Source organism: Phoenix dactylifera, chromosome 10, assembly GCF_009389715.1.
Source record: "Phoenix dactylifera cultivar Barhee BC4 chromosome 10, palm_55x_up_171113_PBpolish2nd_filt_p, whole genome shotgun sequence".
In the NCBI taxonomy this organism is placed as follows: domain Eukaryota; kingdom Viridiplantae; phylum Streptophyta; class Magnoliopsida; order Arecales; family Arecaceae; genus Phoenix; species Phoenix dactylifera.
The window spans coordinates 8,856,490-8,873,071 of NC_052401.1; the positions used below are offsets into that span (position 1 = coordinate 8,856,490).

General features: G+C 38.6%; 1 protein-coding gene across 1 annotated transcript; it reads left to right on the top strand.

Annotated features, from left to right (window-relative positions):
* Nucleotides 1–11,404: 11,404 nt before the first annotated feature.
* Nucleotides 11,405–16,098, top strand: LOC103698895 (probable pectate lyase 4). The gene is made up of 3 exons (XM_026801736.2): nucleotides 11,405–11,786; nucleotides 11,853–12,205; nucleotides 12,292–16,098. The coding sequence occupies exons 1-3, from the start codon at nucleotides 11,445–11,447 to the stop codon at nucleotides 12,473–12,475; spliced, it is 879 nt and encodes a 292-aa protein (XP_026657537.2). The 5' UTR covers nucleotides 11,405–11,444; the 3' UTR covers nucleotides 12,476–16,098.
* Nucleotides 16,099–16,582: the final 484 nt, after the last annotated feature.

The following is a 16,582-nucleotide window of genomic DNA, read 5'->3' on the forward strand; positions in this document are numbered from 1 at the left end:
ACCGTTAGAGTCTTTCTTAGTTTTAAAAACCCATTTACACCTTATAGGCTTAAACCACTTAGGTAATTCTACCAGATCTTATACTTTATTTTTAGCTAGGGATTGCATCTCATCACGCATAGCTTCAAGCCACTATTTGATTGAGAATATGTAATAGCCTAATCATATGAGACTGGATCAATCACATTACCAGTATTATAGTCATGCTCACCTAAATAGATTACATAATCATTAGGAATGACAGGTCTCCTTTCTCTAAGTGATCTTCTTACTGATATTTCATTAACTGGTTGTGGAGGTGCTATAATCGATTCAACTATCTGCTGTTGTTCTTCCACTGCCCTTTCGACGAGATGAAATATGACCTTTTCATGGATAACAGGAATATGAACAATAATCTGTCTTTCCTTCAATATCATATGTCCAGTATGAGGATATCTGCAATCCTCCGTATTAGACTTCAGAAATCTAGCATACATAGACTCAACAATCTTCATACCTCTGTCAGAGCAGTAGAATCTGTATCCTTTATAATTTACTTGGATAGCCAATGAAATAACAAGTGGTTCTGGGTCCAGACTTATTCTCTAATGGATTATAAATTTTGACCTCTACAAGGCAACCCCAAATATGAAAGTCATTAATACTGGGTTTTCTTCCAACCCACAACTCAAAAGGTGTCTTGAAAACTACCTTACTAGAAACCCTATTTAAGATATAGTTGGTAGTCTTTAAGACCTCACCACAGAGATATCCTGGCAAAATACACCCACTCATCGTACTTTTTACCTATCCTTAAGAGTGCGATTACGCCTCTCAGCTACACCATTTTGGTTAGGGTTCCAAGCATGGTGTATTGGGTAACTATCCCACAATTCTGTAAGTATTTGGCAAATGGTCCCATTTGTTGGCCATAATATTCACCAGCATGATCAGACTCACCACCTTAATTACTTTCCCATGTTGCTTTTCAACTTCAGTTTTAAAGATTTTAAACTTATCAAGTGCTTCGCATTTTTTTTCTTAAGAACATAGATATACCCTGTTAGCATCCCTCATATGCCATGAAAATTTCAAAAAAATTTTCAGATTGCAGCGGAAAAATATATGCGGGATCCATTCATCGCATGAACGTATTTTAAAAACCTTTCGTTTGTAGATAGATTAGAATTAAATTATTTAAATCATTTTAAAATCATTAAGAAGATCAGATCTTCACCTTGTGCGGGTAGATGGTCTCCGCAAATCTGATTTACGTGGATTTGTAGAAGGTTCGATGGAAGCCGCACATGTGTCCGGTCTCTACGGGTATCCACACAAGGTAGTGAGTCGATCGAAGTCTTTGGATCTCCCCGGAGTGCTAGCTCCCTTGCAGAGATGGCTTTAGATGGCTGAGGTCCTCTCCTTTGAATCAACCTTTGATTAGCTTGAGAGGAGGAAGAAGAAGGAAATGTCAAGGAAGAAGAAACAAAGGCTCTTCGCAGCCTATTCTTTTTCTCCTACGCTGGACCCAAGGAATAGGAAGAAGAAGGCCACCCCACCCTTTCTTTTTCTCCCTTTTCTCTTGCGGCTGGAAGGAGGAAGGAGGGGAGGAGGGGTGCTGCCGAAATGCCTAGAGAAAGCATGAGAGGAGGGGCCGAAATCCCTCCTCTTTTTGAAGCACTAATGGATAAAGATAAGTTCCTATTTTCTAGGAACTCATCCTTATCCCATTATTTGAATAGCTAGGAGGGGCGTATGCCCCTCCTTCTTTCTCCACACACACCCCAAAGGGAGGGGCGTGGGCCCCTCCCTCAAATCTATTTAAATCTGCCATTTAAATAAATTAAAGGGTATTTTTAATTTGGGTCTATTGCATGAGTCCAATCCTAGTCAAAATAGGATTTATATGCACCCATTTCAATTTCCTCCAAATCCTAATCTAATTAGGATTTAATTGAACCATGACTCTATTGAACTCTTCAATCCTAATCCAATTAGAAGTCATGAAATTAATTAGATTAAATTTAAAATTAATTAGGACTTAAAATAATCCTAATCTAATTAGGACTTATTAAATTTCAGCCCTAAGACAATTAGGACTTTAGAAATCCTATTCCAAATAGGATTCTAATTTAATTTGAAATCCTAATCCAATTAGGACTCCATGAATCCTACTCCAAGTAGAACTCGTGATCAAATCCAATTAATTAAATTAAATTGCAATCCGATTGCAATTATTCCTTCTTCTAACCACTAACTCTTAGCGGGTTATCCATTTATCAATTTAATTGATTATTTGTGATTCCTAATCACATTCAACCATCGGATCGGTCAATATCTCTAATGTGTATGACCCCATAGGTTCTATTCTGACTGGTAGTGAGATATATTGCGATCTCTATTATAATATCATTGAAAACTCCTTTCAATGGGTTGAAACAATTCCAACTCAACTCACTAGGAATTATCGACCATCGAGATGATCCCTATGAGTCTCACCATCCACCAGTGACACCTAGCAGTATGTAGTGGCTACCCAGCAGAATAGAATGATGAATCTCTAGGTACAGTTATTGTATGATACAGTCCTTCTATCGTGGATCCCTACAGACCGGAGGTCATGGATAACTCGTCAAACTCCGTCGTCTATCATATGTCTAGATTTATTCGACTTGAGTTCGATAGTGGAAAACTCTTTCTCCACTTTATATTACTGCCCTGGCCAAGGTCTTAGAACTCAGTCTAATAAATCACATAGGATCACTCCTCATCTATCAAGGTCGATAGATTCCATGTAAGTGCATACCCTACTCCTACAGTGAACTTACTGCAGCCAATCTACACAACAAGGATCCATATGACTAGAGACCATGTATATGTGCAGTCAAACTACAATAACCTCACTGTGAATAGCCGAAGCACCGCATGTCAAAGGACCAGTCACACTACTGCAACATCAAGCAAGTCACTGACGAGTGGATTGACATCCAAGTGACTTCTTATCTTGGTCACGCTCAGTACTCTTGTTCTCTAACAAGCACTTGCACTCTCACTTCAGTGTTCTTGCACTGTGGACTCGAGTCTCGTCCATCCATAAGAAAAGTAATCTGTGCACTGATCGGGTCGATCACCGTCCTCGTGATGATCCATTAATCAGGAGCATTTAGAAATTAATCACCAATGATACATGGCTCAAATTCTCAATTCTTGAGAATATGTATCATCATCTTATTAATTTCTTAGACATTCATAGACACATAAATAATATGAATGAAAAGAATGCCCATTTATTATTCAATAATAATAAAGTCAAGTACAAATTTATGTCCCAGAATTAATAATGTGTCCGCCAGATTGGCTTCTAGGGCATACATCTAACATACCCATGGTGAGAAAAGTCATCAATCGAAGTAGTGAAATACCTACTACCACAAATAGTAGGATCTAGGGGTCCATTGACATCTGTATGAATCTGTTCTAAAAGTTCATTACCACGTATGGACTCCTTTCTTTTACATTTGAAAATTTTCTTCCTAAGACAGTCAACACAAGTATGAAAATTACCAAAGTCAAATGAAGACAGAATTTCATCATTAATTAACCTTTGAATCTTCTCTTTAGAAATGTGACCTAATCGCTTATGCTACGACATCGAGAATTTATCTTTAGCTAATCATTTTTTAGAGACAATACCATCTACATGCATGATTTTTTTTCCTTCTCTAGCTAACTCTTACGTTTGAAATATTCAAATTTCTTTTGACCCTTCCTTTTACAGAAGAAGCACTTGAGAGCTTTCTTAATAGTAGCTTGTGGGCCTCTAGAATTCTGATTTTTACTCCAGAATTGTGAGTCTAATTTTTCTTTTTGGAACCATTAGCCTTTTTCTTGTTATGTGTGAGACCCTTAAGGCGTGATTGTTACACCATATTAATAGTCTCACCCTTTTCCATAAGATATTTTTCTTCCTTGTGAACATAAACAGAAATAAGTTTATTTATATTCTATTTATCCCTCTATGCATTATATGTGGTTTTAAGCTGACTAAATTGTATAGGAAGAAAATTAAGAACTAGATGCACAAGAAAATCTTTAGGGATAGAGATCTCAAGACTACTAAGCTTGGATGTAATACTTTCTAGTTTCATGATATAAGATAAGGTTGCAAATAGGTCGGGTTGACCCATAATCCAACCTGCTTAGACTCGACCCGACCTATTTTGGAGGACCCGTGGGGCCGGATTAAGTTCTAAAATTGAACTCGTTCCATTTTTCAGGTCGAGTCTGGATTTACTGAATTCTGACCCTACCCGACCCGACCCATTTGAATTTTCTGTTATTTTGGATTTCCAATCCTACGACCTGCTCCGCCCCGACTCGACCCGAATCTAAAAAATTATTTGGGCCCGCAGGCCGCAGGGTTGCAAACCAAACAACTGAAATTACTGTCTCAGCCTTGCACTCTTACTAGACAAGTCAGTGATCCGTCTCGGCCCAGAGCTGAGTCTTAAGGCCCAGCTCCGGCCCGATCTGAGACTCTTATCACTGATTCACTCACTTATTCACTTTATCAGTGAGTTGTGAAGTCGACCCGACCATAAAGAGGATGATGCTCATGTAATTATCCATTGTTCATTTGTAAAATGGTGCTAGCAGTTCTTGTTTTTTCTATTTTATTATGGGCCTTTCCTCAATATTTTGCTGGGATCGCTCAATATTGTGATGCCTGATGGAGAGGGGGATTAGGTCCATCGTGGTTTATACCATGTGGTTATCATGAAAAGCAAGAAATGAGAGGCTGTTTCAAGCAAGCCTGTCAACCTCTCGCTAGCTAGTAAGACATATATCCATTTTCTTGTTGAATTCGGGTTGGCTGACTTTCATTCTACCCACATTACACAATCAAGGTTCTGGGGTGGTACTACTTTACACTTTAACTTGTGTTTTTTGAATACTTATGTTTGTTGGCTGCCCCCTCCCCTTGGTGTTTTGAAGCTACGCGGTGACTATGCAGCAGCAAGATTTTGTAATACAATATCAACAGGGAAGGTTGCTATATGCTTATGGGAAAAGGCTCACAACCGCTACAGTCTCATATGCGGAGCTAGTAGCTGCTTGGGCAGGTCTTGGCACAGCCATACTTCAATTTCAAGCACAACTAGTTTGGCTTGAAGGGGATTTGGCCATAGTTATTTCTTGTGGATTACTTCTTCGTTCACTTGTAGGTATGCCACTCACCTATTGATGCTTGATATCATCCATTAGTAGCATGCTTTATTTGCTGTTCAAACCACCCACATCTATTGCAAAGGAAACCAAACAGCCGACTAGATCACACTTGCAAGGTGACATGCACTTTGAAAATCAGGCTCAGTTCCATTTGACTTGCGCCGACTTTCCTAAGATTATAACTTGGACCCGACCCGGACCCAAATTTTTTGGGTGGGTCCGGGTTATATATGGACCCGAGCCGACCTGAATGACCCGTTGGGTCAAAAATTATAGCCATGGACCCGACCCGACCTAATCCGATCTTCTATTGGGTTGGGTCTGGGTCCAAAATTAGGACTCAAATAAGAAACCGGATTGGGTCGGGGTCACTCAAGACCCAACCCATCCCGAGCCATTTGCTCCCCTAATATAAGACCTAACACTACCAGTACTATCATATCTAATATTGATTAATTTATTCATTAGCTCTCTAGTCTCGGCCTTATCAGATTCTACATATCTCTTACTTATGGCATCAAAGAATTGTCTAGAATTACTATTGGCGAGTATAATATCTAGAATGAAATCCGATATGGAACTCTTCATGATCATAAGGCTAAGAGAATTTGTTATGTCCCACTTTTCGTAGGCAGTCTTTTGTTTTAGAGTACTCTAATTAGTAACTTGAGATGGAGGATCATCCTCGATGCAATATCCAAATCCATTAAACCCAACGCTAATTCAATATCATGTTTCCATCTTTTGTAGTTTGTTCAAGTCAAAGTTTCAATGTGAGTCGTAGTATTATTCACAACAAAAGTGCTAACTGCAAAACAACCTTAATGCAGTTAATTAATAGATAAATATAGGTAACCAACATTCTTGAAAATATTTATAAGCATTACTTTAATGAGAGCCCTTAGTGTAATGCCACAAACTTTCTTTGGGAAGAAAATGACTGACATAAAGTACCCTCTCCAGCATACAGTGGAATCAACTAGTAAGGTTTCATCAGCTTTCGGAGATCCATCTACTTTGGTAGAATGGATTCCCAGATCATGCACACACAATCACACATTAGTCAAAAATAGTCCACTTCAGAATTAAAACATGCAATAAACTCCCTTTGGGAGATGATTTTGTGCATCTCAACGCTTCTCTATCCCTTTCAAAAATCAAAAGAAGGAACCTGTAAATTTCAATCGATGGGCCACTTTGGTGATCACCATCCATTAAAACCCATAACCCTCCAAACAAAAATAGGGATGAACCAGCTATGCCTATAAATTCATTCATTAACCTTGATGCACCAATAACATACAATTTACAAAAAATAAAAAATAAAATGACTCCCAATCTTTGAAACACCAAACAGAGGAATCCTGCAAATCTCAATGAATAAGCGATTTTGGTGGTCACCATTTATTTAAACTTGCTACCCTTTAAAATAGGAATCTACACAAAATATATCAGCATTCAATTCAATTATCAGAGGGCATAAATTTGTAACAACATATCAAAGAACCTTTATGCAATAAAAATTCATTACAGGGATCACAATATAATTATCAGAGTATTATTTCGTAATAAAACTCTAGTACGGGATAAAATAAATATTCAGAGACATTTATGTAATAAAATTTCATCGTGGAAATCAAAATGTAATTTCCTAAGTACCTCCGTGAAATAATATACTTGTCAGGGGCTCAATTAAAAATTTTCCTTTTATTGGCTAACGGATTCCCGAAACCCAAAGCCTCGTCTTCAACCCACGACCAGGCGGAGGAGGGGCCAAAACCCGTGGGCCTCCTCGCCAAAACTCGGCCAGCGGCTGCCGCAAAGCTCCAATCGGTGGACCGCCACGGTCTCCCATTCCACCCACCATCGATTTTCCGGTGATTGAGGGGTAAAACCGTCGGTAAAACGGAAGCCGACGGTTCCTCCTTTTTCAATCAAAACAAAATGGGCGACCAGCGACCAAAACCGACGGGAAACCGCCAGATGGCGGCCCTTAAACCTTGATGCCGGTGCCAGCCAGCTGCCGGCGTCGAGTCTTGGCAGCGTCAGCGTTTGTTTTTTTTTTTCTTCTTGAATCCGAACGGGAGACCGGAGAAAAGAGACCGGCGGCTTGACGGCTCGACAGAGCTCGCTATCAGCCCGTCCCGGTGGCCGTCGGAAGCCGATCCCGCCTCGCCGATGAGAAGAGGAGGAGGAGGGGCGACGGCGGGCAGACCCGTCCCTCTCCTTCTTCCCTTTTGTTCCCTTTTTTGTTGTTATTGTTATTATTATTATTTTTAATTTCTTCCTAATGCCCCTTTTCTGATTTTTTTTTTAACCTGATTTTTTCTTGATTTGATCCGTAATTTTGATTCTAACCACCTACAAATTCCAAGCTCTTTGAAATTTTAATGGCACCATGCAGAAGATTAGAGCACAAAAAAATATAAATCAAACCCAAAAAAGATTGAAACGTATAAAAATGAAGTAGGTTCTCTCATGTTCTTTTCGTCTCCTCAAAACTTTAATGCCTTAGAGTTTCTCTACATATAGATATTTATAGGAGTAGAGTGGAGACCTAGCCCAATTAGTAAGGCTAATGGCTCCATCCATTTTAGAGCCCATTAACTACATCAGTCCTACACCAATACTCCTACACCATATGATTAAGACAACAGAGCCCAAAATAATCGTATGATCACAAATTAATTATGGGCTTCTTAATATTCATTCAGACAATAATTTAGTCTGTATTATGTAATAAATCAATGAAAGTCCAACCATGATGATGGCATTGGCACCGATGCCGGTAAATCTTTCCTTTCCCTCACTCTTGCTCTCTACCCAAAACCCTTTTTTCCCTTTTCGCTTTCCTCCAAAGACCCTCTCTACTTCTAGGTCTCTCTCCTCTATTTTCTCTTCTACTTCGTTGCGAGCCCATCCCACTTAGTTGCGAGCCCATCCCACTTAGTAATGACCTAATCCTCTCCTTTGATCCTATTATTACTCTAACTACTTTGTGCATTGATCTCGGTAGCTATACCACCCACTAAATATAAAGAGCCTAAAGGAGCATGAGTCATATATTCCATCAAATGCCATTCTTGCCAAGATTGTATGTCTTTTTTACTTTGCTCTCTTTCATTGACTGCTTGACTCATCCTTGGCCTCCCTCCTCCGGTGCCTAGAAGTATTATTAATTCCTTTTCCACTTGGATGAGCCTTCTTTGTCTTCCTTTCCTCCGTCACCAAGATATGGATCCTTTGCTCTCAAGTTGGTAGATCTCTGAGTGGTGATGAAGGTCATAGAGGACTAAACTTCTTCGGTTGATTTTCTCATGATCTTTGTTCTTCTATTGATAGATCTGCATTTTGGATTATTGAATAAAGAATGGCACCCTCCTATACCCACAATATTCTCAATGTATATTTTGTAAGAGATTAGGATAGATGATGCTTACTCTCAAGAGGATCCTATTGGTGATTTCATGGTTTCGTTTTGTTTTTACCCATTTACATGGATCTGCATCATGATTTTTGAGGTGCCTTATCTTACTCTTGGCTGGCTAGTATAGGTTCCACCAATGTTGTGGTTCTTCTCAGTTCCATGCATGCATGTAATTGGACATCATACATATTTTGATGTCCTTGTGTAAGCTTGATCCTCGCCCCATTTCTGGTGTTTGGAGTGAGCTATTTTTGCAACTAGTTTTATTAATAATATAGCTCTTCAAATCGGCTATTAATTTTTTCCATATACTTTTGTTGGTCTTTTGGTTCCTTTATTAAAATTATACTTGTTAAAATGTAATTGGATGGGACATAGCAACCTCTAAGGGCTTTGCCACGTATGGCATGTACTCAGCATTGCCATGATGCATTGGTTAGCGGTTGGCATGGCATGTACAGAATGCAGCTAATGTTGCCATGATTCACTGGCTGATGCTTGGCATGGCATGCATAGCATGCACCCTACTCATGGAAGAGAACAATTTATGAAAAAAGTCCTGCGACCATCCAAAAACCTGAAATTCCAGAAATTTGGGGGTTTTTTTTCCTATATTAATCACTTAGTGCATTGCTGGATTACAGACTAGTTGAAAGTTGATGCGTAAGTGTCATTACCTTATCTATAATATGTATAATATGGAGAGTTGTGTGGAATAAATATTCATGTTAAGTTTGAACTAGTCTTGATTGGTGATTTGCAGAGATAATTTTAAACTTAACATAAGTATTTTTCTCATAAAACCTGCTCAATTATAACTACATTACACATAAACCTCATGCAAGATACATCCAAAGCTCACATGGTTTAACACAAGCCATTTTACATGTAGCCTTTTATAAAACACAAATACTAGTTATATTTATGCAAGAGACACATATAATGTATGTCACCGAGTACAATGGATGCTTATGTTCATTATGAACTAGTCTAAACATTTTTGGGTGTAAGTCATAATCAAACTTACTAAAAACTCAACATATGTGTGAAGTCAAGAAAATAAAATAATTGAAGGAAAAAATATTATGTTATCAGGACATAAACACACCTCCACTCCATAATATTGGACCCAAAAAAGGTCAGGTATCAAATCAGGTTTCAAGTAGAAATTAGGTATTAGTTAGTTTGCTATACTTTTAGACTATCTTTCAGATTACTTAATGCACCCATTATGCTACCTCATGAACTATAAAACACAAAAATATAAAAATGTAAAAATATAAGAATTATATTGAAAAGAGGGTGTACTATTCAATTACTATTTTTTTAATCTAAGATTCATGCTATCAAAAAACTTGAAGAATGAAAAAGATCCTACAATATTCAAGCTTAGTATAAATCTCAAATAACAAGAAAATATTATGAAAAGACTACACCAAAATGACATGGCTAGGAATTTGATAAAACAAGATGCGTTACGATTTCACTTCTCTCTACTTGATTTTTTTCTTTTATGATTAAAAACTGATACGTGCGTACATACATACATTATGTATATTTATGTATGTACTCATATATGTATGTACGTATATATATGTATTTATGTGTTTTGAGTGTCTGGGCGTGCGTCTATGTTTGCATGTTGGTATATAATCAGGTTGGGTTTTAGTTTTTTTGGTGTGAATTTTTCTAGAACTTAGACCTCAAAAGAGATTGGGTCTAATTTTGGAATCCAAATCCAATCCAATAGCATATTGGATTTATTTTTCATAACTTGACCTTATGTTTCGGGTCAATTTGGATTCAGGTTAGTGCATTATTGTCTTCCATTAACACTCGTAATTGTATTTGTAATTTAGAAAAAAGTAGAATAAATATTTACGGGATCAAAATTTGACATGGAATCAAAGAGGAATATTCTCGTATTTTGAAACAAGTGCTCTTATCTAGTTGAGAGGTGGCTATATATATTACTTTTACGTAAGGAGGCTAGAGAGCGGGTATATGGATTGCAAGGCTAATTGCAATTTGGAAGCATTTGATCAAATGAGAGAAAGCATGTACATAGTTTCATCAGAGGGTTGTTTATTGTTTTAGCATCCACCTAATTAACCTTTTCTATGAAGTAATACCATATGAATTGCCTATTTCAAGTACATGAAACGTTTTTTATGCCCCACGGTACGACTATACGAGCGAACTCGGAATCGTTACCAAACGTGAGGTTGTTGAATCTTAAGCTGCTTGCTAACAAAAAAAAAATAGAAGAGAGAGAGAGAGAGAGAGAGAGAGAGAGCACTACCACTTCATATGGTTTTGAAGTTTTATAGGGAAAACCTTATTAGGAGTGGAGGCAAATCTATCTGGTGCAGAACTAATGGCAAATGTGAGGATTAAAATTAAAAAGCACCAGAAGCAACTCATCTAGAACCACATCCAGTTTGATACCAAAAAGAAAAGAGAGAGAGAGGGAAAAAAACTTACACTCCTGAAACCTCACGTTTCATGGCCCCTTAAAACTTCTCCAACCGAGCTCTTTCTATTCCAAGTACAACTTCAGTGCAGTCCTTCAAGCTCCACCACCCCATGCACATAACAAATTACATGACTTCCCCTCTTCCCAAAATAGGAGAGCTAAACCAGGCACAAAACCAACTCCACCACCCTATAAATCTCCAAAGTCCACTTCCTCACATCCCATCCCCCATCCTCCTCCTCCTCGCTTTCAACCATGGCCTCCACTCCTCTAGCGCTCTCACTCCTCCTTCTGACCTTGCTTACCAGTAGTGCTGCTGCCACAAGGAACATGAACATAATCGACCGGTGCTGGCGACGCCATCCAAACTGGTCGGCCAACCGGCAGCGGCTCGCCAAGTGCTCGGTGGGGTTCGCCGGCAAGATGCTGCGGAACAGGGGCCGTGAATTGACGCGGTACACCGTCACCGACCCCAGCGACGACCCTCTAAACCCTCGACCTGGCACCCTGCGATACGGCGCCACGATGCTTCGAGGTAAGGTATGGATCACCTTCCAGAGGGACATGGACATCAAGCTCCTGCAACCGCTCATCGTGAAGAGCTCGACCACCATCGACGGCCGCGGCGCCGACGTCCGCATCGCCCATGGTGCCGGCTTCTTGATTCATAAGGTCCGAATGTGATATGACTCCATGCACGTACGCTGGGAGAAGCAGGCACTGACAATTTGTGAACAGGTGAAAAATGTCATCATCCATGGGCTCCGTTTCCACCACATACGTGCACAACCGGCTGGGCTGACGAGAGACCCGCAGGGTCATTTGGCGAGCTTGGGAGTGGACGGGGACGCCATCCGGATCGCGGCCTCGAGGAAGGTCTGGATCGATCACAACGAGCTCTACGAGTGCGAGGACGGGCTCATGGACGTGACGCTGGGCTCCACGGCGATCACCATCTCCAACAACTGGTTCCGGGACCATGACAAGGTGATGCTGCTAGGCCACGATGACAGCTTCTCCATGGACAAGAACATGAAGGTGACCATTGTGTACAACCGCTTCGGTCCCAACTGCAACCAACGCATGCCAAGGTGATCGCCTGCTGTCACCGCACCATTCAAGATAAAGAAGCCCTGTCCCTGGTTTGTCATACTAAAGTTTATGCTAATTTCTGCAGGATTAGACATGGATATGCGCATGTGGTGAACAACGTATACGAAGGATGGGGAGAGTACGCCATTGGTGGAAGCATGAACGCCAGTGTCCTAAGTGAAGGGAATCTGTTCGTAGCATCAGACAAGAAGAAGGTGAGCAGCAAGTGCAATTTTAGAACGCTTTCTAGGAGATTATTTTTCAGTTAGTTGTATTGATGGGAATGGATATGGGATCGATATTTTAGGTGACATTGAGGATGCCTGGTAAAGGAGCAAATGCATGGAATTGGAGGTCGGAGAGCGATGCCTTCAACAATGGAGCCTTCTTCAAGGAGGTCGGGGTGGTGAAGGCTCGGCCCGCGTACAGGAAGCACCAGAGTTTTCCAGTTGGGAATGCTGGGGAAGTGAGGGCTTTGACGAGGTATGCAGGTGCTGTCCGTTGCTTGGTAGGGTTTGTGTGCTGATGGAATCCTTGAAGGGAAGTGGACACAGCTGTTGCTCCTGCCTCTTGTGTCTATGAGTGGATTAAAGGTCAAGTAAAAATGTAGGCTAGCTATGCATATGCCTTCGTATAGATTTGCTTGAGTAGTGTACTGTGTTAGTCTCTCGGTTGCTTTGAGGGTTGAGGATGAAGTTGGCTGAGCTACATTGCATGGGTGGGTTTGTTTTGATGACTTCTTTCCTGTTTTCTCTAGTTATCATAATGGGAAAACTATGTCAGGGTTCAAGATCTCATGAGGCCACTTGAGCCATCAAAACTCTGTTATATATGACATCTAATCAACTTGTCTTTTTTAATGGTGACATCTTTTCTTTTTCTGATTTGATAAAATTCCTTCCAAGGTTTCAGCAGAAAACCTACTAACATATGAAGAAAGGCTGCAATTGTTAGGCTATAATCCAGCATGCAAGTGGGCATAGATTTATATAAGTGATTGTTAAAAGAGAAATATGTAAAGAAGTAAGGTTAATCAAGAAAATTAAGATCTTAATATGGAACAATTAATTGGAAGAAAAGGTGGAAAAAGGTTTTAATATAATAAAATTACTCTAGTTTCCAAATTCCAATTAAAAAGAACGTCTTATTCCCAAGAAAGTAATCCTCCATTTGTCAAAAAGCCTGATGATTCGGATGGGTGCACGAGGAATTGTTTCAGATCTATGAAAAAAGATTTTGTTGGGTTTTTTTTTTGTCTCCTATTTTTGCCTCTTTTGTAGGTGCGATGGTTTTTCAGGATCATTAATCATCATAGCGCACATGGCTACTTGATGGATGAACAACCATTCACAGTAAGAGAAGATAATGGATAAAGCAAACGACAAAAGAAGAAAATAGATAAAACGAACTATAAGCTCAAGCTATCTCATATATCAAATAGTTTAGTAATCATAATCTGATCCTTCACCATCTACCACATGATCTATGTATACTAGTCTAAGCATTAATCATGTTCCAACTTACTAAGCACCCATTACAATTTCCAAATCCAAAATAAATGCAATCACAACTTACTAGAAACACAACTTACTAGAAATTAAAGAGATAAGACTTTGACTTTTTGACTAAAGGTAGTTTCTTCTACACTATATCATCTTCCCCAGGTGAGAAAGAACTCATCCTCGAGTTGTCATCCAAAATCACTATGATACACCAATATGTGACGCATATGAAATGCAAGAGGAATGTAGAATCTAAACCCATAATTCAATTTGACTTGCAAAAATGTCATGTCCACTTTTTGCCAATAAATTTCAAAGTCAAATAAAGCTCCAAACCGTGACCAAAGATCCTTGAGAATATCATCTTCATTTGAAAGTGCTATGAATATCTCCCTTTGACATAGGATCTTTGGATTGTTATTAAGGAAATCACTCAATAACCTCCTGAAATCAAACAAACCCTTCAAGCATTTGAACTCATGATTTCTGAAAGATGGAGTTTGGCGCCACATTATCATGCTAAAATAATCTCTAAGCTCTTTAAAGCATAGTTCTCCACATGTCTTACGAAAGCCAACATTAAAAAGGTCTACTCCTTGAGAAGAGAGTAAGACCCACTCCTTACTCTCATCCAAGACAACAACATTAGTATCATGATAAATTTCTTCTAATGACAAAGACAAATGCTGTGAGAACATTAGACCATTATTCTGAATCTGTTCTTCATCCGAATAAACATCATATACTAGTGGAGAATCCCAATCCACACAACATTCTCCTTTTTTAATGTCACAAATATTTTCTTGAAGATTGAAATATTTGAATTATGCCAAACTTCATTTGAATCAAACCTTAGAGTTGTAAGCACCCTATGGATCATAAGACTTTCACCTTCTTCTGGTTCAACCTCCACACGCTCAATGTCACCTTTTTCATCATACACGGGTTGTTTTGAGCTATCAAGATCTTCTTCTTTCATAAGATTTACATGAGCATCAACTTGTCCTTTGGGCAAGTGTAGTAATAATGACTAACCTCTTCACACTTGAAACAAGAATTAGATTTATTGCCACAATCATAAGAATTTGAATTAGTATCCTTACCATGAGAAGAGTCTCCTTTGGATGATGGGTAAAAATTTTGTACCTCCACAAATTTCTTCCTTCCACTACGAGCAAGTTTAGCCTTTATTTTTAAGGCTAGTTGATACACATCATTGAGTTTTTATAATCGATGCATTTCTATTTCATCCCGAATTAGAATTCTTAGACCTCCAACATACCTCGCCATAAGTTGTTCTTCGAATTCTTGAAAATCATTGTGAGCCATTAACTTATAGAATTCTTTGGTGTAATCAATCACACTTCTAGACTCTCGACGAAAATTGTTGAACTAAGAAAATGCTAATTGAGCAAAATCCACTGGAAGAAATTTTTCCTTAAGCCTAGATTTCATTTTCTCCTAAGAAGAAATATTAGGCTTTTCCTTGTGAAGCTGCATCTCTTGAACTCTATTCCACCATGCTAAAGCATACCACAAAGCCTTGTAGCAACAAGCTTCACTTTTTAAATCTCCAATGTCTCCTTATATTCAAAAAAATTTTCAATGACGCTAAGCCATTCAAAAAACTTTTCAGGTTGAAGGCGACCATGAAATTCCAGTAAATCAATATTCAAAGTGTCGGAATCATGATAGAACATCCTTTCCATTCATCCTCCATGATTGGCAATTGGATTCACATCGGATTCGTCACTAGAAGACCCACGACTTGAACCACCTTGCTCACTACGAGCTTCTAAGCGCTCAAGATGCAAAATAAGTTCCTCGACTTGTCTTCGAAATGCTTGAAGTTTATCATCCCTTTCATCCCTCATTGGTTGTCACGTCGTCCTCTACCTCTTCGTGCCACCATGAGAAAGAAGAGAATAACCTAAGAGCGTAATCACAGGCTCTGATACCAAATGATTGGGGGGGGGGTAGGCCAAATGAAAGGATAAATGGATGAACAATCATTCACAACAAAAGAAAAGAATGGATAAAACGAGCTACAAGATCAAGCTATCTCATATATTAAATAATTTAGTAATCACAATCTGCCCTTCACCATCTACCATATGGTCTATATATATTAGTCTAAGTATTAATCATGCTCCAACTTACTAAGCATCCATTACAATTTTCAAACCCAAAATAAATGCAATCACAACTTACTAATCACCCATTACAATTCTCAAATCCAAAATAAATGCAATCACAACTTACTAAGCACCCATTACAATTCTTAAATTCAAAATAAATGCAAACACAACTAACTAAATATAACTTACTAGAAACACAACTATTACTATAAATTAAAGAGATAAGACTTTGACTTCTTGACCAAAAGTAGCTTCTTCTACACTACATCACTACTACTAAAAAAATTTTAGATTAGAATAAATTTTAAAAAGAATTTAGCATAAATTAAATGTTAAGCCACCCTCTTCGAATGGTGTTAAGATTTAGAAAATGTAAGACTCCCATAGTACATATAATTATGGATTCCTTGCTTAAGAGAGGTTTCCCCATAAAACTTCTTAGTCTAGAAATGTTTGGATCCTTTTTCTAATTAAAATTTAACATGATTTAATTTTAAGAGAGAAATCTAATTCGGATCATCATGGAAACTGATAAATAGGAAAATATAGCTGCTTGTTCTATAATGTTAAGATTAATGCATATATTTTTTATGCATGAGATACACATATTAGTATAAAATTTTAGTTAGGAGGCCAAGGGCAAGACCAACCGAACATTTAAAATTCAATCCATTTAAAGATCATAGAGCTGGTAAATGGGCCATTTCTCTAAAACTTTTTCAAATAAAACCAAGAC